This window comes from Trichomycterus rosablanca, chromosome 17 (assembly GCF_030014385.1).
Source record: "Trichomycterus rosablanca isolate fTriRos1 chromosome 17, fTriRos1.hap1, whole genome shotgun sequence".
NCBI classification, from domain to species: Eukaryota; Metazoa; Chordata; class Actinopteri; order Siluriformes; family Trichomycteridae; genus Trichomycterus; species Trichomycterus rosablanca.
The window spans coordinates 10282452-10300912 of NC_086004.1; the positions used below are offsets into that span (position 1 = coordinate 10282452).

The window sequence follows — 18461 nt, forward strand, 5'->3', positions numbered from 1 at the left end:
TCAAATAATGAGTTTATTAAAGTAAAGCATCAATACTACCCCCCTTTCCCAGAACATAGTTAAGTACAGTATTGAAGAATTTCTACTTTACACCTTTGCACTTATGGAGCTTGGGTGGTGCAGCTGTCCATTATTCTAGCCCACCACCGCTGTAGACCAGCCTGCCGTCCAAGGGATGCGAGGGATGGACGATCTGTCCTGGGTGCACCTGCCTTTTGCACCCACCGTTTCCCTGTGTGACCCTGATCAGAATAAAGCAGTTAATAATTAATGAAATTTAAAACAATTCATTTGCTTTTGGGTTTGTGGTCAAATGAAATGAGCTGATTTGAATATTGTAAGACTAAAATGGGTTTCGAACCGACGACAGGGTAAAAGCATGTGGAATAGATTTAATCCTGACCACAGTCCACTTCCAACAGGCAGATATAAACAGGGTCTTTTCAGGAAAGTAAAAAAACAGGAAAGTGTGCAGAACAGTTTCAAAATGATTCATTCTTTCCATACAGCACAAACACACTCGGAATATTTAAGAACCACAGTTTATCTTGTAATATCCACCAAATCATGAAATCATTGTTTCCGATGACAACACAAAGCAAATTAGAGCACTGTCTGCTCATCCTGCTGATAAATCTGTCCCAAAAAGTAACGTTATAGCAACCTACGCTAAACATGGGCTAAAATAAAAAATGGCTCAGAGCCTCTCGCGTCATTACAACCACATTCCTGCTGCTAAGCTCAGTCACTGTCTTCGTCAGAGCCTCGGTTGGAGGCCTCGTTGTTAGATCCCTCGGGCCCAGACTCGTTTTCCGAGCGTCGTGGCGACCCCTCATTGTCGGAACCCTGATCCGAAGCTGGCGCAGGAGATCCGGCCCGTGACTCCTCCTCAGATTCGGAGCGGCTCCTCTTGCCCCCGTTGTCCGACTGCTCAGAATCCGACTGAGGTAAGGCTCGCTTCTTTACCGGCCGCTCGCTGCCGGATTCGTCGTCCGAGTTTGCGGAGCGGTTACGATCTCCGTGGTCCGACTCGCTGTCTGAAGCGATGCGTTTCTGGTGGCCGCTGTCGTCCGAGCCGGAGCCGCTGTCCCGGTTCCTAGAGCGAGAAAGCGAGGAAGAACAGCCGGAGGTGAGCACGATCGTGACGATGGCGTATGGACTGATCTATGTAATGAAATAAGCACACACAACCCAAACTCGTACCTGTCCTCTGCTATTTTCAGTCCATCCTCATCCGAAGAGTCAGAGGAGGAAATGATAGCCTTGGATTTGATCTTCCCTTTAAAAGAAGGTGGCATGCGCTCTGGTTTAGGCTAGGAAACAGAAAATAGCATGGTTATTATTTCAGACTGCTAACAATAGCAGAATACACAGGCTGTCTCTACACTGAGCACCCAGCACCCACACCCACACCCACACCCACACCCACACCCACACACACACCCACACCCACACCCACACCCACACCCACACACACACACACACACAATATCTCAAGATCTTTCTCCCCCACCTTTTTCCTTCACCTTTATCCTGCACTTGACTTTACATTACATACTACACACATATAAATACTAGGGGTGTAACGATACACTCTGCTCACGATTCGATTCACGATTCTGAGTTCACGATTCGATTTTCTCACGATTTTTTCTGAAGTGTAAACAGTGCAAAACATTTTCTTGTACATTTTTAAGCAAAAAAAAATTCAGTCCCCTGCAATTTAAAGGTAATTACCAAGAACAGAGTACTTTACTGTAACCTACTAACAGGTTTACCAAATTTAAAATTACTTATCGCCATCTTAAATTGAAAATCAAAGTAATCAAACAAGCTCATTGAGCTGAGCTGAGTCTTTAAACAGATTTTTGTTGTTGTTTAAACTAATTTATTACCAAATTACATGTATAATGAAATACTAATGTAAAAAACATTTTATTAAATGTTTATTATTTAAATGGCTTTATTTATATACTTACCATGGAACAGAGTGCCACAACAATAAATTATAAAATACAAAAAAGACCCATCTCAATTAGACAAAAAGGTCTGATTGTGTATATTATTTGTGAATTTGCATCTACAGTGGAACAACACAACATCAACAAAGCATCACTCAACAAAATATAAATGAAAATGTGCAAAACAAAAAGCAGCATCCAGGTGACAGTATTTGTAAGTATTTAGTGAAGATTGACAGTCAGAAAAACCAAGCAGCTCATCTTTAAGGGGTTGATCTTGTTTCTCCTTTCTGTTATGATCTGCCCTGTTTTAGAAAAGGTTCTATCTGAGGGGACAGATGTTGCTACAGTACACAGTGACATGTATAAGATGTGGGTAGACTGAACACTTGGTCTTCCACCAGCTCAGTGGGTCTGAACTGTTTCCTGTCACTCATTTTCCTCACCTTTCCAGCGTGTAATGTCTGGCTATGTAAAGCGCTCTGTAAAACTTTTTTCTGTAAAACTACGCTCTGTACATCAAGTTCTCTCTCTCTCTCTCTCTCTCTCTCTCTCTCTCTCTCTCCTGTTCGTGTGCTCTGTGTGTGTGTGTGTGTGTGTGTGTGTGTGTGTGTGTGTGTGTGTGTGTGTGTGTGTGTGTATGTAACCCCTCCCTTCCTGCTCAGTGTAAATCAATCACGTGCGGCTTTAACAGAAAAAAACCCGGAGAAAACACGAATCGGCTCCCAATGAGGAGCCGGATCCCGTCGTTTACTTTAAGAGCCGATCGCGACCGACCCATCACTAATAAATTACAGAACGCACGTGCAATCGCGAAGATGTCCACGATGCACATCGCTACATTTTTGCATCGCGAAGCATCGTTACACCCCTAATAAATACACCGACCAGGCATGACATTATGACTAGTGAATAACACTGATTATCTCTATCACGGCACCCGTTAGTGGGTGGGATATATTAGGCAGCAAGTGGGCAGTTGTAGCCTAGTGGTTAATGTACTGGACTAGTAACCGAAAGGTCACCGGTTTCCAGCCCCACCACTGCCAGGTTGTCACTGTTGGGCCTTGAGCAAGGCCCTTAACCCCAAATAGCTTAGACTGTATACTGTCACAGTACTGTAAGTCGCTTTTGATAAAAGCGTCTGCTAAAAACCGAAAATGTAAATGTTATTGTAAGTGAACATCCTCAGTTGATGTGTTAGAAGCAGAAAAATGGCATCTCCAAAACTGCAGCTCTTGTGGCCTGTTCCTAGTCTGCAGTGGTCAGTATCTATCAAAAGTGGTCCAAGGAAGGAACAGTGGTAAACCGGCGCCAGGGTCATGGGCGGCCAAGGCTCACTGATGCACACAGGGAGCGAAGGCTGGCCCGTGTGGTCTGATCCAACAGACGAGCTACTGTAGCTCAATTTGCTGAAGCACTTAATGCTGGTTCTGATACAAAGGTGTCAGACTCTATGCCTCGACGGGTCAGGGCTGTTTTGGCAGCAAAAGGGGAATCAAAACAATATTAGGAAGGTGGTCATAATGTTATGCCTGATCGGTGTATATATAGTAAATATAGTGTTTTTCTGTATAGCTGTTATTTTCACTCTAACTGTATTTACTGCCTTCTTGCGTTCTTTGGGTTTGCGTTGTTTTTTGGGTCTTGATTCTCCGTCCTCGTCGTCACTGCCATCTTCTTCAGCTTTAGCTGGTCTACACAGACAAACAGTAGTGGGGTCAAAAGTAGTGGGGTGCAAATGATATAGGAATCAGCAGATATTATTTATTTTTATTTATTAGGATCTTAGGGTCATGTCCCACATTCCGGCCACATCCATGACAGGACAGGGAATCACTGGCCATACAAGACCCAATAGTTCAAGTCTTTAATGTCAAACACAGTCATGGACAACTTTGTATCTCCAATTCACCTCACTTGCATGTCTTTGGACTGTGGGAGGAAACCCACGCAGACACAGAGAGAACATGCAAACTCCTGGGAATCAGCATAGTGGTACACGCCCTTACCTTCTGCGTTTCTTGCGTGGCTTCTTCTCTCCCTCTTCTCCTTCATCCTCCTGTTCGCTGCGACCTGGCTTCTTTTTCTTCCTCCTGATGGGCAGGTCTTCATCAGAGTCATCATTAACAAAGTCATCGAAATCTGCACCTTTTTTGCGCTGGAAAATAAAGAGCGGTGTTAATGTTCATGTTAATTTTTCTTTTACGTTTTAACACTGCTTTATCACTGTTCCAGTAACACATAATGGAGAGAACACCATGAGTAGGAGTAACTACCATCAACCCAACATTTAATATACACCATATGGCCATGAGCTTGTTGAACGTCCTATTCTAAAAACAAATGGTATTGAAACAGTGACCTCTGTGAGATTTTCAGCTATAATAGCCACTTTTTTTGAGAAGGCCTCTTACAAGACCTTGAAGTATGTCTGTGGGAATATATGCCTATTCAGTCAAAGTAAAAGCTTTTGTATGGCTGGGCACTGATGCTGGTCTAACTGATGTTCCAGTTCATTCCAAAGCGCTTCAATGAGGCTGAAGTCAGGGTCTGTGCAGGCCACTGGAGTTTCTTTAAATAAGTTTGTCTTCATGTCTATATAGAGCTTGCTTTGTGCACAAGGGTAGTCATGCTGGAACAGGAAAGGACATTTCCTAAACTGTTGCTGCAAAACTGGAGGCATATAACTTCCCTTTTTTACTGATTTATTACACCTGTTAGCAATAATTCCGGCTGAAGCGCTGCAAAACTGTTACAAAATAACCATTGCCACGCATATTTTGGAGTTTGGCCCTAATGTTTTGGCTCATCAGTGTACAGTAATCCCTCACTATATCGCGCTTCGACTTTTGCGGCTTCACTCTATCGCGGATTTTATATGCAAGCATGTCTAAATATAAATCGCGGATATCTGCAGACAATGGGTGTGTTCGAAAAGCTAGGGAGCTCTCTACATAGACGCATTTCATGTCATCCTGTGCGCTTCCGATAAGGAGGCTGTTCCAAATCCTTCAACATTTCAATGTTATTTTCACTCAAAAACGAGGGAGTTCTTTTCAAACGTAAATAAAATATTACTGATTTTTAACTTGTATAAACTTGTACCGAGTGTTTTTATTTGCAAGTTCGGGCTTGTCAGGAAATGTAACCGCAATCGGTACATGAAGGGAGATGTTATATTGATATGTTAGCGTGCTGCGCTACCTCAATCCGTTGGTTTTAATGACAAGATGCTAAATGCTAAACCCGATGGAATCGGGTTATGAAAATAACCGTATAAACACATGGTTTTTACTTCGCGGATTTTCACCTTTCGCGGGGGGTTCTGGAACGCAACCCCCGCGATCGAGGAGGGATTACTGTACATTTAAACAGCGATGTCCTCATAAACTGCTTTAAACACCCAATTTTTTCAAGCAACCCACATTTTGTCCATAATATTTACTGCGGCCCAGGCAACACAAACAATGCGTCAAAACAAAATATACCTAATTAATGAAATTGGTGGCAATCTGGTCCCACTGTGGTTTACAAGGTGTAACGTAAAGCCTCCACAAGGGGGCGTTCGTGTACAAGTTCATTTCTTGTTAATGTGCCTGCCACCTGCAGGCTGAGCGCCTACACGCACATCAATTGGCTTGTTGTTCAGGGAGGTTGCCAGAGGGGATTCCTCATAACTGATGCGATTACGATCTCCGCTGGCTGATTGATGGCGCCTGCATAGAGACGGGGGAATAATGTGATCAGGGTGTGTCTGTCCATACACAAAGCTGATCCACATATGAACTTGCCTTGTGCCAGTGAAAAGTCGGCTACTGCACACGTGTCGGAGGGGGCGTGTGTTAGTAGAGAGGAAGCATAATGCAATCATGTAATTAGATACGACTCGATTGGGAGAAAATGCAAAAAAAAAACCTGCAATAGAGTACAAACCCTACAGACTCACCCGTCCACCACCTCTCTTCTTCTCTTTGTTAGACTCCTTCATCGACTCTGTGAAGGTAAGGAGGTTTTTGGTCTTCTCCACATACTGCGCTCTTTGCTCCAATAGCTTCTTCTGCTCCTCAGCCTCCTTGTTTTTCCTCTCCTCCTGTTCACGGAGGACCTGCTGCCTCAGCAGTTCTCGCTCCTGGTCCTGCTTGGCACGCAGTTCCTTCTCCTCCTCGTCCTGTTTACGGGCCCGGGCCACATGGTACTGCGCTTGGCTCAGCAAGTCTGAGCACTGCCTACAGAGCAGAAAACATAAAACACGTCAAGTTACATTGTTTATGGTCACAGTGTCAGGATTCAAACCCGGTCCAGCTTACAGACAAATAACAGCCATGTAAACCCACCTTGCTTCACTTGCAGCAAGTGCCAAGTCGAATCTCATCTTGTCTCCTGCTTTACCGAGATAGCTGAAGTACCTGTGGGAGTAGAGGGAAAAGAAGGCATTGTTTAATGGGGTTTTCACTCAAAGGAGATTTTGTGATGTGGGGTAATGCTGTTTGAGAAGGCGTGACTCACAACTGTCGTTCCTATTGAGGATAGAATGGAATAGAATGCCTTTATTTGTCATATATACATATACACATGTACAGTACAATGAAATTCTATTTCCGCATATCCCAGCTTGTTTGGAAGCTGGGGTCAGAACACAGGGTCAGCCATTGTACAGTGCCCCTGTAGTCAAGAGGGTTAAGAGCCTTGCTCAAGGGCCCAACAGTAGCTGCATGGCAGAGCATTTGAACTCTGACGTTTAACAGGTGTGTGTCATTTTATGGCAAGATATGTATTATGTTTCTGTCTGCTTATTTGATCGTCTGTATAATTGGGGCTATTTTATATGTTAATTTTAATTTTTATGGCTGCAAGGTAGGTTAAGACTGTTCTTAAGTTGTCTTGTGTAAGAAATCCTTTTATGGAAACCAGATTTTACTCTAGTTCATGCTAAACAAACAGAACAACATGTGCAACATTTCAACTGCTGCACTCATATTAGTTCTGTTGCTTTTTACTCGCCAGTGGGCACCAAGCATGCAGCGTCCTAATAACCAGTACAAACTGTAAACTGTTTTTAATCCATAAAGACAAACAATACCCCCCTCTCAAGGGTTCCTTGGATTTAAACTCATTCATTCTATGGAACGGAGTCATGAATTGGTGTTCGACAGTTAGGCTAAGCTAGTCTACCTGTGAGCAAGCTCAAGCTCCTTTACGGCACTCAGTACAGCTTTCAGGTTGCTCTTCTCATCCTTCAGCACCAGTGTAGCCAGTCTCTGCAGTACCAGTGCCACGTTGAACATCAGCACGGTGTCGTTGGGTGCCACGTGTCGAGCCTGACCATACAGAATATGAATAATAGCAAATTAATACAAAACATGTGATGGAAATTTCATCCTGCACTGTAATGTATGTGAAGTGTTTATACAAGTAGCATATTTTAAATAAATATCAGTGCCTGATTTTGTCCATTTATTAATCTTAAGGTTGCTCAGGTGATGGATGAAGCAGTGAATTATGCTAGCCCACTGCCACTGGGATTCACAGTTTAAACCCCAAGCAGTGCCGTCAGCCAATCTGGCGTTAACATACAGATGTGACTGGCTGCATCTGAGTTGGGGGGGGGGGGGGGGGGGGGGGGGGGGCGTGCTAGACCATGAAAAAGACGTACTGTCCGGGGTGTGTTGCTGCATTGTATCCAGTGATTTCCGGGAAGCCAGACGCACTGTGACCCTGACCAGGATAAAGCGGTGGTAAAATATGAACATGACATGAAGTAATCATCTTTTATAACTGCTTAATACTGATCACACCAGGAAGGGTGCTAATCTATTGTGAAGCATCCTACACTCACCCATTCACTTACACCTAGGGTCCAGGTTTCTAGGAACCTGGTAAATGCTGTCCAAACAAGCCAGCAGGGCCTAAATTTGTGTAGCTTTATTGGCAAATGGATATGGCATAGTATAGGGCACATGTATCAAAACTCAAGGCCCGTGGGCCAAGTCCGGCCCGCCACGTCATTTTATGTGGCCCGCCAGAGCTTAAAAAACGTATGATTGTCTTAAAATACACTGTAAAATCGTACATAAACTGCATCACCCACAATGCATGCCGATTTTTTGACCCACAAAGTGACAATCCCGCCACTAGAGGCGGTGTTTCTACATCAGCGTTTAACTGAAGCGGTTTTTCAACAAGTGATGCTGAGAAATATCTACAAATAATCCCAAAATGTACAAGAAGAGAAAATCGAAGCAGAAGGAAGGGGATTAAATAAGAGATGGGAAAGTGAATACAAGTTTGTGCTTCAAGAAGAGAAACTGGTACGTCTCTTACGTAGATATACATTATAAATATACAGTATAAATTTGGCATTTTGACACCAAACACAGAATTTAGCCTCCAAGAAAAACAACAAATTGTCCAAGACTACAATCACAGCAAGATACGTTACAATCGGCCCTTTGAGGGCCACCGTAATGCTGACGTGGCCCTCGGTGAAAATGAGTTTGACACCCCTGTTATAGGGTTTTTCAAACTCTGGATCGCGACCCAGGGCTCTAGACTAACTTTTTGCACTGGTTGCACTGGTGCGCCTAACTTTTTTTCTTAGGTGCACCAGCACAAAAGTTAGGTGCACCCTAATTTTCAACTGCATCGCATTTAACACCTTAGTTTTACAGGTTCACTTGTTTTTTCGCTGTCCATATAGGCAATATTGACTTGTAAATGATTAAATAACAGTCTGGTCAACATGGCCTCGTCTGTTGATGTTTGTTGCTGTCTGCCGCTGAAAGGCAGTGGGGAGAGGGGACCCATGGGCAGTGCATTTACTGCGGCATGTAATGTGTTTTATAGATGCATTGTGCTTTTCATCCTTTCAATTCAAAATGTATTAGAACCAGTCACAAATACAATTTTGACGGCCATGGTTTTCCCATGCTCTTTACAGTTAATTATAGTATTATAGTCTCATTATAGTACACTATTATAAAAATTATAACAATAATAATAGAGTATATCTATTCATGTATGTATGTATGTATATATATATATATTGTTTTTTTTTTTTGTGTGTGTGTGTGTGTGTGTGTATGGGGCTCTAGTGTTAAGAGTGTAATCTTAAATAAAGTGCATTATATTATCGGCTTTACTGGATCTTTTACACAGATTCCCAAAATCGATTGCGGTGCACTCATTGTGTATTTTGATTACATGTATTCTAACACTTCACTGTCTTTTAGTTATTTTTATATTTTACTTAACGAAAATATTATTGTGTTTTTACTTTCGCTATCGTCGCACTTAACCGCTAGCATTAGCCTATTGCTACTAGAGGGTCGGCTCACCACTGTTACGGGTCTCTTGCTGTGTGGTGATGAATGTGTGGGAATAAAAGCACACGACAAGGTAGACTTCACTGTAACGGTTTAGTCAGGACTTCAGTAAGCGTTACAACACTTTAAACTGCCTAGCTCCAGAAACCGAACTTTTATACTTTGGCCGTCCGGCGAGTCTCATATACAAAACTAAACTAACTGAACGTCCGGTGCTGCATTCTGATTGGCTGAGCTGAATGTCGCTCACATATCACCGATACAATATTGTCCCGCTCTTCACTGTCTCTGATTGGTTTAGACCATGATATGGGCCTGATGTGTGTCTGTTGTTGAACCACAGGAAGACTTTCAGAGTAGCGGAGACTTTTTTCCCCTTGAACTGCTGGTCGCACCGGTGCGACCTGAGATTTTTTTTAGTCGCACCATTGAGAAATTAGGTCGCATGTGCGACCAAATTGGTCGCACTCTAGAGCCCTGTCGCGACCCTTAGGTTGCAGAGAAAAATTATAATAATAATAATTGCACGCAAATGCCTCTTTGTTGAGGCTTTGTTACATCTTGTACACCACAGTGGGACCAGAAAGTAAGAAGCATTGCTTGTGTTGCCCGAGTCGCATGAAAAATCATGGACAAGAAGTGGGTCGATTGAAAAAGTTCGATAAACCCTTGCATAGTATATCAAGAATATTAGAGTAAAGTATTATATCGGTTACCCACCCTGAGCAGCATCTGTTTGCACTCTTGCAATTTTCCACACTTAAAGAGTGCCCGTGCAAGGTACAACAGCACCTCAGTGTTTTGGTACTTGTAGAATTTCTTCAGGCAGTTCTCATACTACAAATCAAAGAGAAAAGATTTTATTACAAATCTGATATAAACCAATTAAAAATTCATACCTGGATCTGTTCAGTTACGTTTGTTTTGTCTCACCATTTGCACGGCGCTAATGTACTGTTTCTGCTCCACATAAATGTGTGCCAGGTTCAGCCAGACGTCACTGATATCGGCCGTCGCCTCCCTGACCTGGGCAAACACGTCACGTGCTTCACGAAAATAACCCTTGTGGGCCAAGACAGCTCCTGTGAGACAAAACACACAGCATCAATATAATAGTAAAAGGACAGCATCAATATAATAGTAAAAGGACAGCATCAATATAATAGTAAAAGGACATGGTTGTGAAGTTTATAAATATTTAATAAACCCAGTAATAAATACAACTAAACTAACGTTCTTAATACACACCTATACCATTAGCAGCATACAGATTTTTAGCATCGTTCCTCAGGACTTGCTTATATATTGCTAAGGCTCTATCCTGGTGTCTTTTTTCCTGTTCCAAAAGAAAAACAAGGATGACCTACCAATACCAAAGCCATTTTAAGTCTGTTTAACCCAACATTAAACCACATTAAGCACCTTTTCCCGATCCCTGGTAGGCTGGTGCAACGTCTGCAGCCACACATTGCCCAGTGCCAGCATGGAGTAGGTATCATTCTGAGTGGAAGGCTGCTTCAAGATTCGCTCAAACTTCTTCTGCCCAGGACCCCACTCCTGCTTAGCCAAGTGGAGATTTCCAATCAAGGACCAAGCGTCCGGGTGATCCTGCAACAACATTTAACAACAAGATTAGGGCTCTTTAAGATCCCACATAGGTTTCAGGGACACACCGGTATGATATTTTTTTAATATGTGCACACACAGAATACTCTGTTTGGGAGCTGTTGAGCTCTCTAGAGCAGGGTCTAATGTACAGACTATATTATACATGTGGATGGGATTTGGAACTGAATTATGGTGGTATTTGGTTGCCATTGGCATAACCAATCCCAATTCATTCTACAGGAGAGATTGCACACATATAAAATAAAATAAAAATAACCTGGTTGATCTGAAGGGCTTCTTTGAACCAGTCAGACGCCTCGTAGAAGTTGCCTTTGTCACGTGCCATTGCTCCAAGTCTCAAGTAACCTAACACCACAAAACAGACAATTTGAATTTGAATCTGCTTATATTCATGTTTTCCACATGTAACCATGCATTTTAATTGTAAATAAGTCAAAGAAATAAAACAATACGAATTATTATTATTAAATCCCCTGCTTTTCAAAGTCCTATATTACACACACATACACACATATATAATATATATGTTTATCTGTTATGTTGAAGGTTATTTTATGCTCTGTGTGGTATGGATCTAAGTAGGAATCTGTCGCTAGGTGGTGAAAAGGTGTACTTGTGTGTGTGGTCCCTTACAGCCAGCATGAATATCACAGATTCGGATATGTCTAAACATGTTTTAATTGCTTATTTGTCACATAAAGAAAAATTATTTACAACAAAGATCAGGTTGTACTAAAACTAGGGTTGCCAGGTGTTGCAGTTTCCAACTTTGTTTTGTGGGTGTGGTCTAAACACACAGTTTTTTCCTTATTTAAATTAATGGTAAATGCTTCTCCACTTTATGCCATTTTAGCCTACAAAAGTTTCATGGGAACGCTCTACTTTCGAATAGCAGAGAAAACCTATATTAGTTTAGGCCAGTTGCTTTGACTAGCGTTTTCTGTTCAAGTATTTGGGGAGGGTGATTTAATTTAATTTGATTCCTGTATTTTTGGTTCAATTTTTGATTTGCTCCCAATTTTCCAAACTCTTGCTGTATAAGAAGGGTCAGCAACTGCTTCTTTGCTTCTTTGAGTGTTAACATGTACAAAGGAATATGTTTTGTCCTCTCTGTTGGTGCTGGTGCCTTAACCAGTCAGTAGTCTGGACTCCTCATCTAGTCTTTACTTATTAGGTGGCCAATGGTGTCTGTTAAGCACCAGATCAAAGCAGTGGTACAGCTGAGACTAGGACTTTGGGTTTCCACAGTGGTGGGACTGCTGAGCTACTCGAACTCTGCTGTCTATTATCTAACACTAACAACATTTAGGATCCACTTTTGTTTGCTTACACCTGTGGGCCCCGGAGACACAACCCTTATATAAGTGGATACAAGCACTGAACATACACAAATGCATTAAAGCATTTGGTGTAGAGAAATGGATTATCTATTATCTATAGGTAAATTAAGTGGGTGCACAGCCAAGCCTGTGTCCTGTTAAAGTTTTGATATTCAATGCTAATCAATGAGTGTGCAGGTGACAGGGCTTTGGTTAGTGTTTTATAAATTCAATAGTTAAAGAAAAAATATGTATTAACAGTCATCCACACAATTACTTAGAGATACCATTACATGTTCAGTGCTCTTCAGGTTACTTACAGTCCACATAGTTGGGATGTTCTCTCAGAATGTCCTTGTAGAGCTTCTCAGCCTCGTGGAATTCACACATAGCTTCGTAGAGTCGGGCCAGGTTGTACGAAGTGGTGACCGAGATGGCGTTGTAGTAATGCTCATCGTGCTCACCTTCTGCTTTAGCTCTTTCCAGAGAAGCTAGAAAATATTTCTACCATACATACAAAAGCCATAAAAAGATGTTTTTGTTATTTAAATGTCTTACAGCTTTGATAAAGTATAACGTAGCTACACCAGAAGTCATTCTTTAGTGAAATGAATATCTGTTTACCTTTGCTTCCCCAAGGTTCCCGAGTCTAAAATGTAAAGCCCCCAAATTGTTAAGTATCTCAGGAGGCACATCAGCTTCCACCTTCTCCTGGAGGATGCGAGTGGCTGTGCCATATGCAGAGAGAGCACCCTGTTAAAGAAAAAGGGGATTACAAACAGACAGAAACAAGCAATCATAGTTTTAATCATCATCATTATTATTATTATTTGGCTGTTTATTATTTCTCTGTTGGGGTTGTTACAACGTATCATAAATTTCCATCTTCTTCTGTCCTGAACATGCTTCTCAGTCACCCCAACCACCTGCATGGCGACTCAACCTGTCTAGTCCAGGCACTGGCACAACTGGTAGAGGAAACCTTGGTGTATAGCATGTTTCTCTGTGTGTTATGGAATCAAGTAGGAATCCGTCGCTAGGCAGTGAAAAGGCGTACTTGTGTGTGGTCCCTTACAGCCAGCATAAATATAATTGCTTAACAATGCAATAAGGGGATTTGGACATGTCTAAAAATGTATTAATCACTTATTCATCACATAATTAAAAATTATGCACAACAAAGATCAGGTTGATTTAAAACTAGGGTTGCCAGGTGTTGCGGTTTCCAACTTTGTTTTGTGGGTGTGGTCTGGACATGCTAGTGATGTTTAAGTGCACTGTCAGGCTTCTATTCAGAAATAAAAACATTGCCTTACCTGAATGTCTGTCTGTTCCAGAATCTGAGCAAGCTCAATCCATGCTTCTACGTCATCAGGATACTGCTCAGTAACTTTCTTCAGATGTCCCTGAAACAAAAAAAATGGAAAATATTATATATTTACTTATTTTTCAGGCACATAGAACAGAATCTATACATGCAGAATCCATGACATACTTTAGCAATCTCTCTTTTCTCCTGATCATCAGAAGTGGCGTAAAGGGACCCCAGAATTTTCATGGTCTCATAGTTGTTAGGGTAAGCCTTCAAAACCTTCTCAAAGCACTGTGCAGCGTTCTCCTTGTCCCGACGATACACATACATCTGACCCAGGCCAAAGAATGGCAAAACGAAGGTGGATGAGGCAAACTGTGTAGCCTGGTAGTAGTACTGAAAGGCTTGGTCATAGTCCTCCTACATTTATATGTATTAAAAAAACATAAAAAAGAGCAAAGGTTTAGCACAAATGGCTTAAACTACTGTATATCAGAGAGGAAACTGGGCTCTTAGGAACTGACCTGAACATGGAAGGAACGAGCTAGCTGATAGCAGCTCTCTGCTTGCATGGCCTCCACCTCTGTGTTGTGAAAAGCATGAAGAGCCAGATGCTGGACTTTGCTATAATCCTAAAAACAACCAGAATTTTTAGAAATAAAAACTATTTTTAATTCAACAATTATCACTATCTCAATTTAGGTCATCAGACAAGAGATACAGTGACATGAATCAATCATGTAGCTCATTCTGTTTTGGTTATTCCATATAAACTTTATAGCCAAAACCATGCAGACACCCTACAATAATAAGTTTATTTATTTTAGCCACACCTGTTGCTTAGAGGTGTATAAAAATCAATTGTCTACATGCAACAAAGTACAAGTGGTGATATTTTTTATTATTGTAAATAAAATCAAATGAAAAGTACTGTTTATTAGCCTTCACTAATAGACTTTCAAATATATACATTTCTCATCAAACCATACTTTTACTTTGTATCATATCTAGGATCATCTCTACCTTTTTAAAGAAAAAGTGGTTGGCCAAGTGGTTGAGCACCATGGGGTTGCTTGGGTCGATGGTGTAAGCCCTGGACAGTAACTGCACTCCATTTTTGACAGAGTCAGCCTCTTTGCTGTTGAGCTCGAGGATGGCGAGGCCCACCAGTGCACCCACACACTTTGGGTTGAGCTCCAGGGCACGACTGAAGGCCAGACGAGCTTTCTCTAGCTTGTTGAGTTTCACAAAGCAGTGACCCATTCCAAGTCTCACCTCAGCTATGGAAAATAAATGATGTATCAAAATTAACAGGTGTAAATAATTCACACACACAATACCACATACACAAAATATAGGATCATATTCATATATAGGATCACAGCCGACAGTGTATTTGTGTGAGTGTGGAGCTATACATCTTTTACATACACACACATCAGACATATACACAATAATTTGACATATAAAGGATGTAAAAAGTATTTCTAAATCTTGGGTAGCACAGCAGTCTAATGTGCAAGCCCACCATGGTGAAGACCTGAGCTAAGGTTTAATAGTGCCACCGGTCTGGGAAAGAAGGCCAATGAAGATCCACCTATGTGCTGCGTCAACAGTGACTCGTGACTAGTCGAGGCACCGAGTGATGGAGGAACTGAAGCAGCATAACATCCTTTTCTGTATGTGTTAAATCTCCCAGTCCAATCTCCTCTGTTAATCTGCCATCAATAGGCCAAACTACCAAGAAATGCCTTAAGGAAACTTTATTGCCCTATGTCAGGCTGTTCAGGGTGCAAATGTTTGAGACTACAGGTATTGACGAACAGGCTGGGAAACAGGTTAGCAAAGAAAGTAAGGGAGCAAACAAGGTCTAGAGTGAGGCAGGAGAAACCTTAAATATAAAACCCTGACATCTTTAGCTCACGTTCATCTAGGTCTTTTCTAGAAAATGTCTTTAGCAGTAAATAATGACCTTTTTAAAATGCTTCTGCATTATAAAGTATTTTTCAAAGAAAGAATAACTACCTATTATGTGTATATGTATACAGTTAGAAGCCAGACTGTAATAAAAGGCTTACCTGGACAGCCAGGGTTTGTACGAAGTGCTTTTTTATAGTAGGCCAAAGCTCCTCTGTAATCCTTCTTGTTAAAAGAAATACAAGCTTTGCCTGGAAGGGTAAACATAACAGTTACACCAAATAAAATAACATCCAAAAAAGTGGTAAATGACATGACTTAACACTTTACAAACCTAGCAGTGCAGGGATGTTGTTTGTGGACTGATTCAGGACAAAGTGAAACTGAGCATCTGCCTGATCCATTTTATCTCCTTCCAGAAGGCAAAAGCAGGCTCTTCCCAGCAAATGGTTCTGATACGAACAAACAGGTTAGCATGCTGGCTTTGTCCTCTGTGGGACCAGTGACTGGACTATCTAAACAAAATTACCCTGTTTACATTGTTTAATATGTTTAAGCACCAGGATTCTAGGCATCCAGATAAAGATTTAGGTGTAAATGTACCGAAGATGCATTGTAAACAGATCCTATTGCTGAAACCACTGTAGGTATTCTGAGCAAATCATTAGTGACGCTAAACACATGATAAATCATCAGCATTCTGAATTTAATGTGCTTAACCAAAGTGAAATATGTCTAAAAAAGACAAAGTGTAAACATGGATACTGTAGTATTCTGCACATATAAAACAATGTATTCTCATCTCACCTGATCATACATGATAATCTTGTCTGCCATGGTGTAAAGGAGGGTGGACTGATTAATGAGGTCCTTCTTTGCATCCTTGTTCTTCTCTTTGCGTGCCTGTTGGACATAGTAAGCAGCCAGAGTGTCCAGACAAGTCATCTGGTCTTTCTCATGGTCCCTGTAGTCTAGATTTCCATCGATACGTGCTGCCTCCAGCAGCTTCACAAAGTCCTCTGTCTTTCCTTGTTTGTAATACTCCAGCTGAACAAAAAACACCTCATTAATATACATGACACATATTTATCTGAGGATATATAATTTAATCAGATGTCATCCGTGGTGTAATAAAGCACATTTGTATGGGGTGCAGCAAACTGTCACTTACAGCAAGTGCTATCCATATGTGCAGCTGTGTGTGTTCCTGTTTGAGGATACTGATGACTTCGTCACCTTCAGGAAGCTGATCAAAGTCAAGCTCGATAACCTGAAAGATAAAACATTAAGTAAATGAGCATTATCGGTTAACATGGTTTACAATGTATAAAATGGACAGGGATGGAGAAAGGACTGGTAGGAATTGATGGATGGATAAACTTTACGTCCGACAGCCAAAAACAGAAACATGCTTAAAAAGCTCCTCCAGAACACAGACAAACTTCCAGTGTTTAACACGACTATGACCTAAAGCATACCGATGGAACAACATTGGAGTGGCGTTAGGGTGAGTCTCCCAATATCCTTAAGTGGTGCAGCCATAGCCAAACCCATTGAACATCAGTGGAGAAAACTAAAAACACCAGTTTATAGATCCTTGGCCTCCATTCTGACAAAGCTTGAGAGGATCTGCCAGTATTAATGGGTCCAACCACCAAAATCAAGGAGTCAAAAACTCACAACGTATGGGTTATTATGGATAGATAGCATAGCAACCATACCCATTTGAAAGCAAATCCAAAAGCAAATTCATTTTAATCTTATGATTATTGTTGGTCTAATTATTATTGTTTAGTCTCTAAGTGACTCAACACAACCTCAAGTTTAACAAATTGTTTATGAAATAAGAAAATAGCTCTAGTCTCTAACTGTACTACCGGGATCTATGTTCCTGTTAAATGATCAGCAGGTTTAAACAGCATTTATAATCCAAACAACACTGCTGCACCTGTTACACTCATACCACAATAACATACACCACTTATTACCACGTAAACCAAATAACGTCTGCTCAGTGGGGGCTCTAACCCCTCTGTAGATTGATATTTGGGATAGATGAGGGTAACAGTATACAGAGTATACAGAGCAGCAGACACATTCAGTAATTGTATACCCACAAAGTTCATCATTACCATACTTTCTTCACAAAGTTCATCTATTAATATTATTTATTACCTGACCAGCTAGATATAACAGAATTAGCTTTGTGCTAGGTGGAAAACAGAGGCATGATAGCAAGTTTTATTAATGTGAACGTTTGGCCAAGGCGCCACTGTTACGTTAGACGTTAGCGTAGCTGCTAGTGAACAATGCTAAGCTATGCTACATTTTTAAAGGTAAGATAAATATATATGAGTTAAATGTATTCTTACCTCGTCAGTGTCCCGCAGGGGGATTTCTATAGATCCCCGAGACATGGTTACCATTTAAATCTTCCACACTCACTCAGTAGAACAGTACAAGTGTAGAAGGTAGCTTCACGTCTCCACTGGTCGCTACCTCAACCTGCGAGTGCGAACAACAACGTCTTAAACTTCCTGTCAGCAAAGTAAAAGTCCTACAGGGACTGAGGCTGAATCTCATATAGCCTCTAAGGAAGCTTTAGTGCACTATGTAGGGCATAAAACTTACTGTTCTCTGTTCTCTACGTAGTGCACTAATTATATTTTAGATAGCTATTTGGGATTCGGACTAGTGAGTGGTCTAAATACACAGCGAACGTACAACCTCTTTGAAAGGTTGTGTTGGAGTTGTAAATAGATTGGCACCATCACACAAAACCCAATTTCTTTACAAACGTCCATGTAATGTGTAATATGTTACATTCAGGCACAATATAACATTGTGTACTTGTGTACTTATATTAATTTGAAGTTGCTGCTGTTTAACTTCATGAAAAGTACCAGGGGCATAACTTACAACTCTTAATGCACTTAGATAGCACAAGGCTTCTATTCAACAGGTTCAATCATTTGGGTGATTGCTTTTGTTGGTTGCT

At 41.3% G+C, this 18461-nt stretch overlaps 1 protein-coding gene across 3 annotated transcripts; it reads right to left on the reverse strand.

Annotated features, from left to right (window-relative positions):
* ctr9 (CTR9 homolog, Paf1/RNA polymerase II complex component) lies at window positions 1-17945 on the reverse strand. Of its 3 annotated transcripts, none has more exons than XM_063012948.1 (23): window positions 17836-17945; window positions 16635-16733; window positions 16271-16510; window positions 15798-15915; window positions 15625-15714; window positions 14570-14826; window positions 14071-14178; window positions 13730-13966; window positions 13551-13640; window positions 12859-12987; window positions 12555-12738; window positions 11172-11260; window positions 10709-10894; window positions 10535-10622; window positions 10220-10368; window positions 10007-10123; window positions 7137-7282; window positions 6299-6370; window positions 5911-6190; window positions 3974-4122; window positions 3571-3658; window positions 1204-1313; window positions 1-1096 (listed from the first exon to the last, which is right to left on the reverse strand). In XM_063012948.1, exons 1-23 carry the CDS (start codon window positions 17887-17889, stop codon window positions 742-744), a joined length of 3435 nt encoding a protein of 1144 aa, XP_062869018.1. In that variant the 5' UTR covers window positions 17890-17945; the 3' UTR covers window positions 1-741. The 3 variants fall into 3 exon arrangements, with proteins under 3 accessions (XP_062869018.1, XP_062869017.1, XP_062869016.1); XM_063012947.1 differs by having other exon boundaries at window positions 3568-3658; XM_063012946.1 differs by having other exon boundaries at window positions 3559-3658.
* Between the last annotated feature and the right edge of the window lie 516 nt (window positions 17946-18461).

Coding starts and splice junctions, on each gene's coding strand:
- ctr9 (XM_063012946.1), bottom strand. CDS start 17,889: ATGGTAACCATGTCTCGGGGATCTATAGAAATCCCCCTGCGGGACACT. Junction 13,967..14,070: donor CTCGTTCCTTCCATGTTCAG/GTCAGTTCCTAA, acceptor ATATAAATGTAG/GAGGACTATGACCAAGCCTT. Junction 6,191..6,298: donor CTTGCTGCAAGTGAAGCAAG/GTGGGTTTACAT, acceptor TCTGCTCTGTAG/GCAGTGCTCAGACTTGCTGA.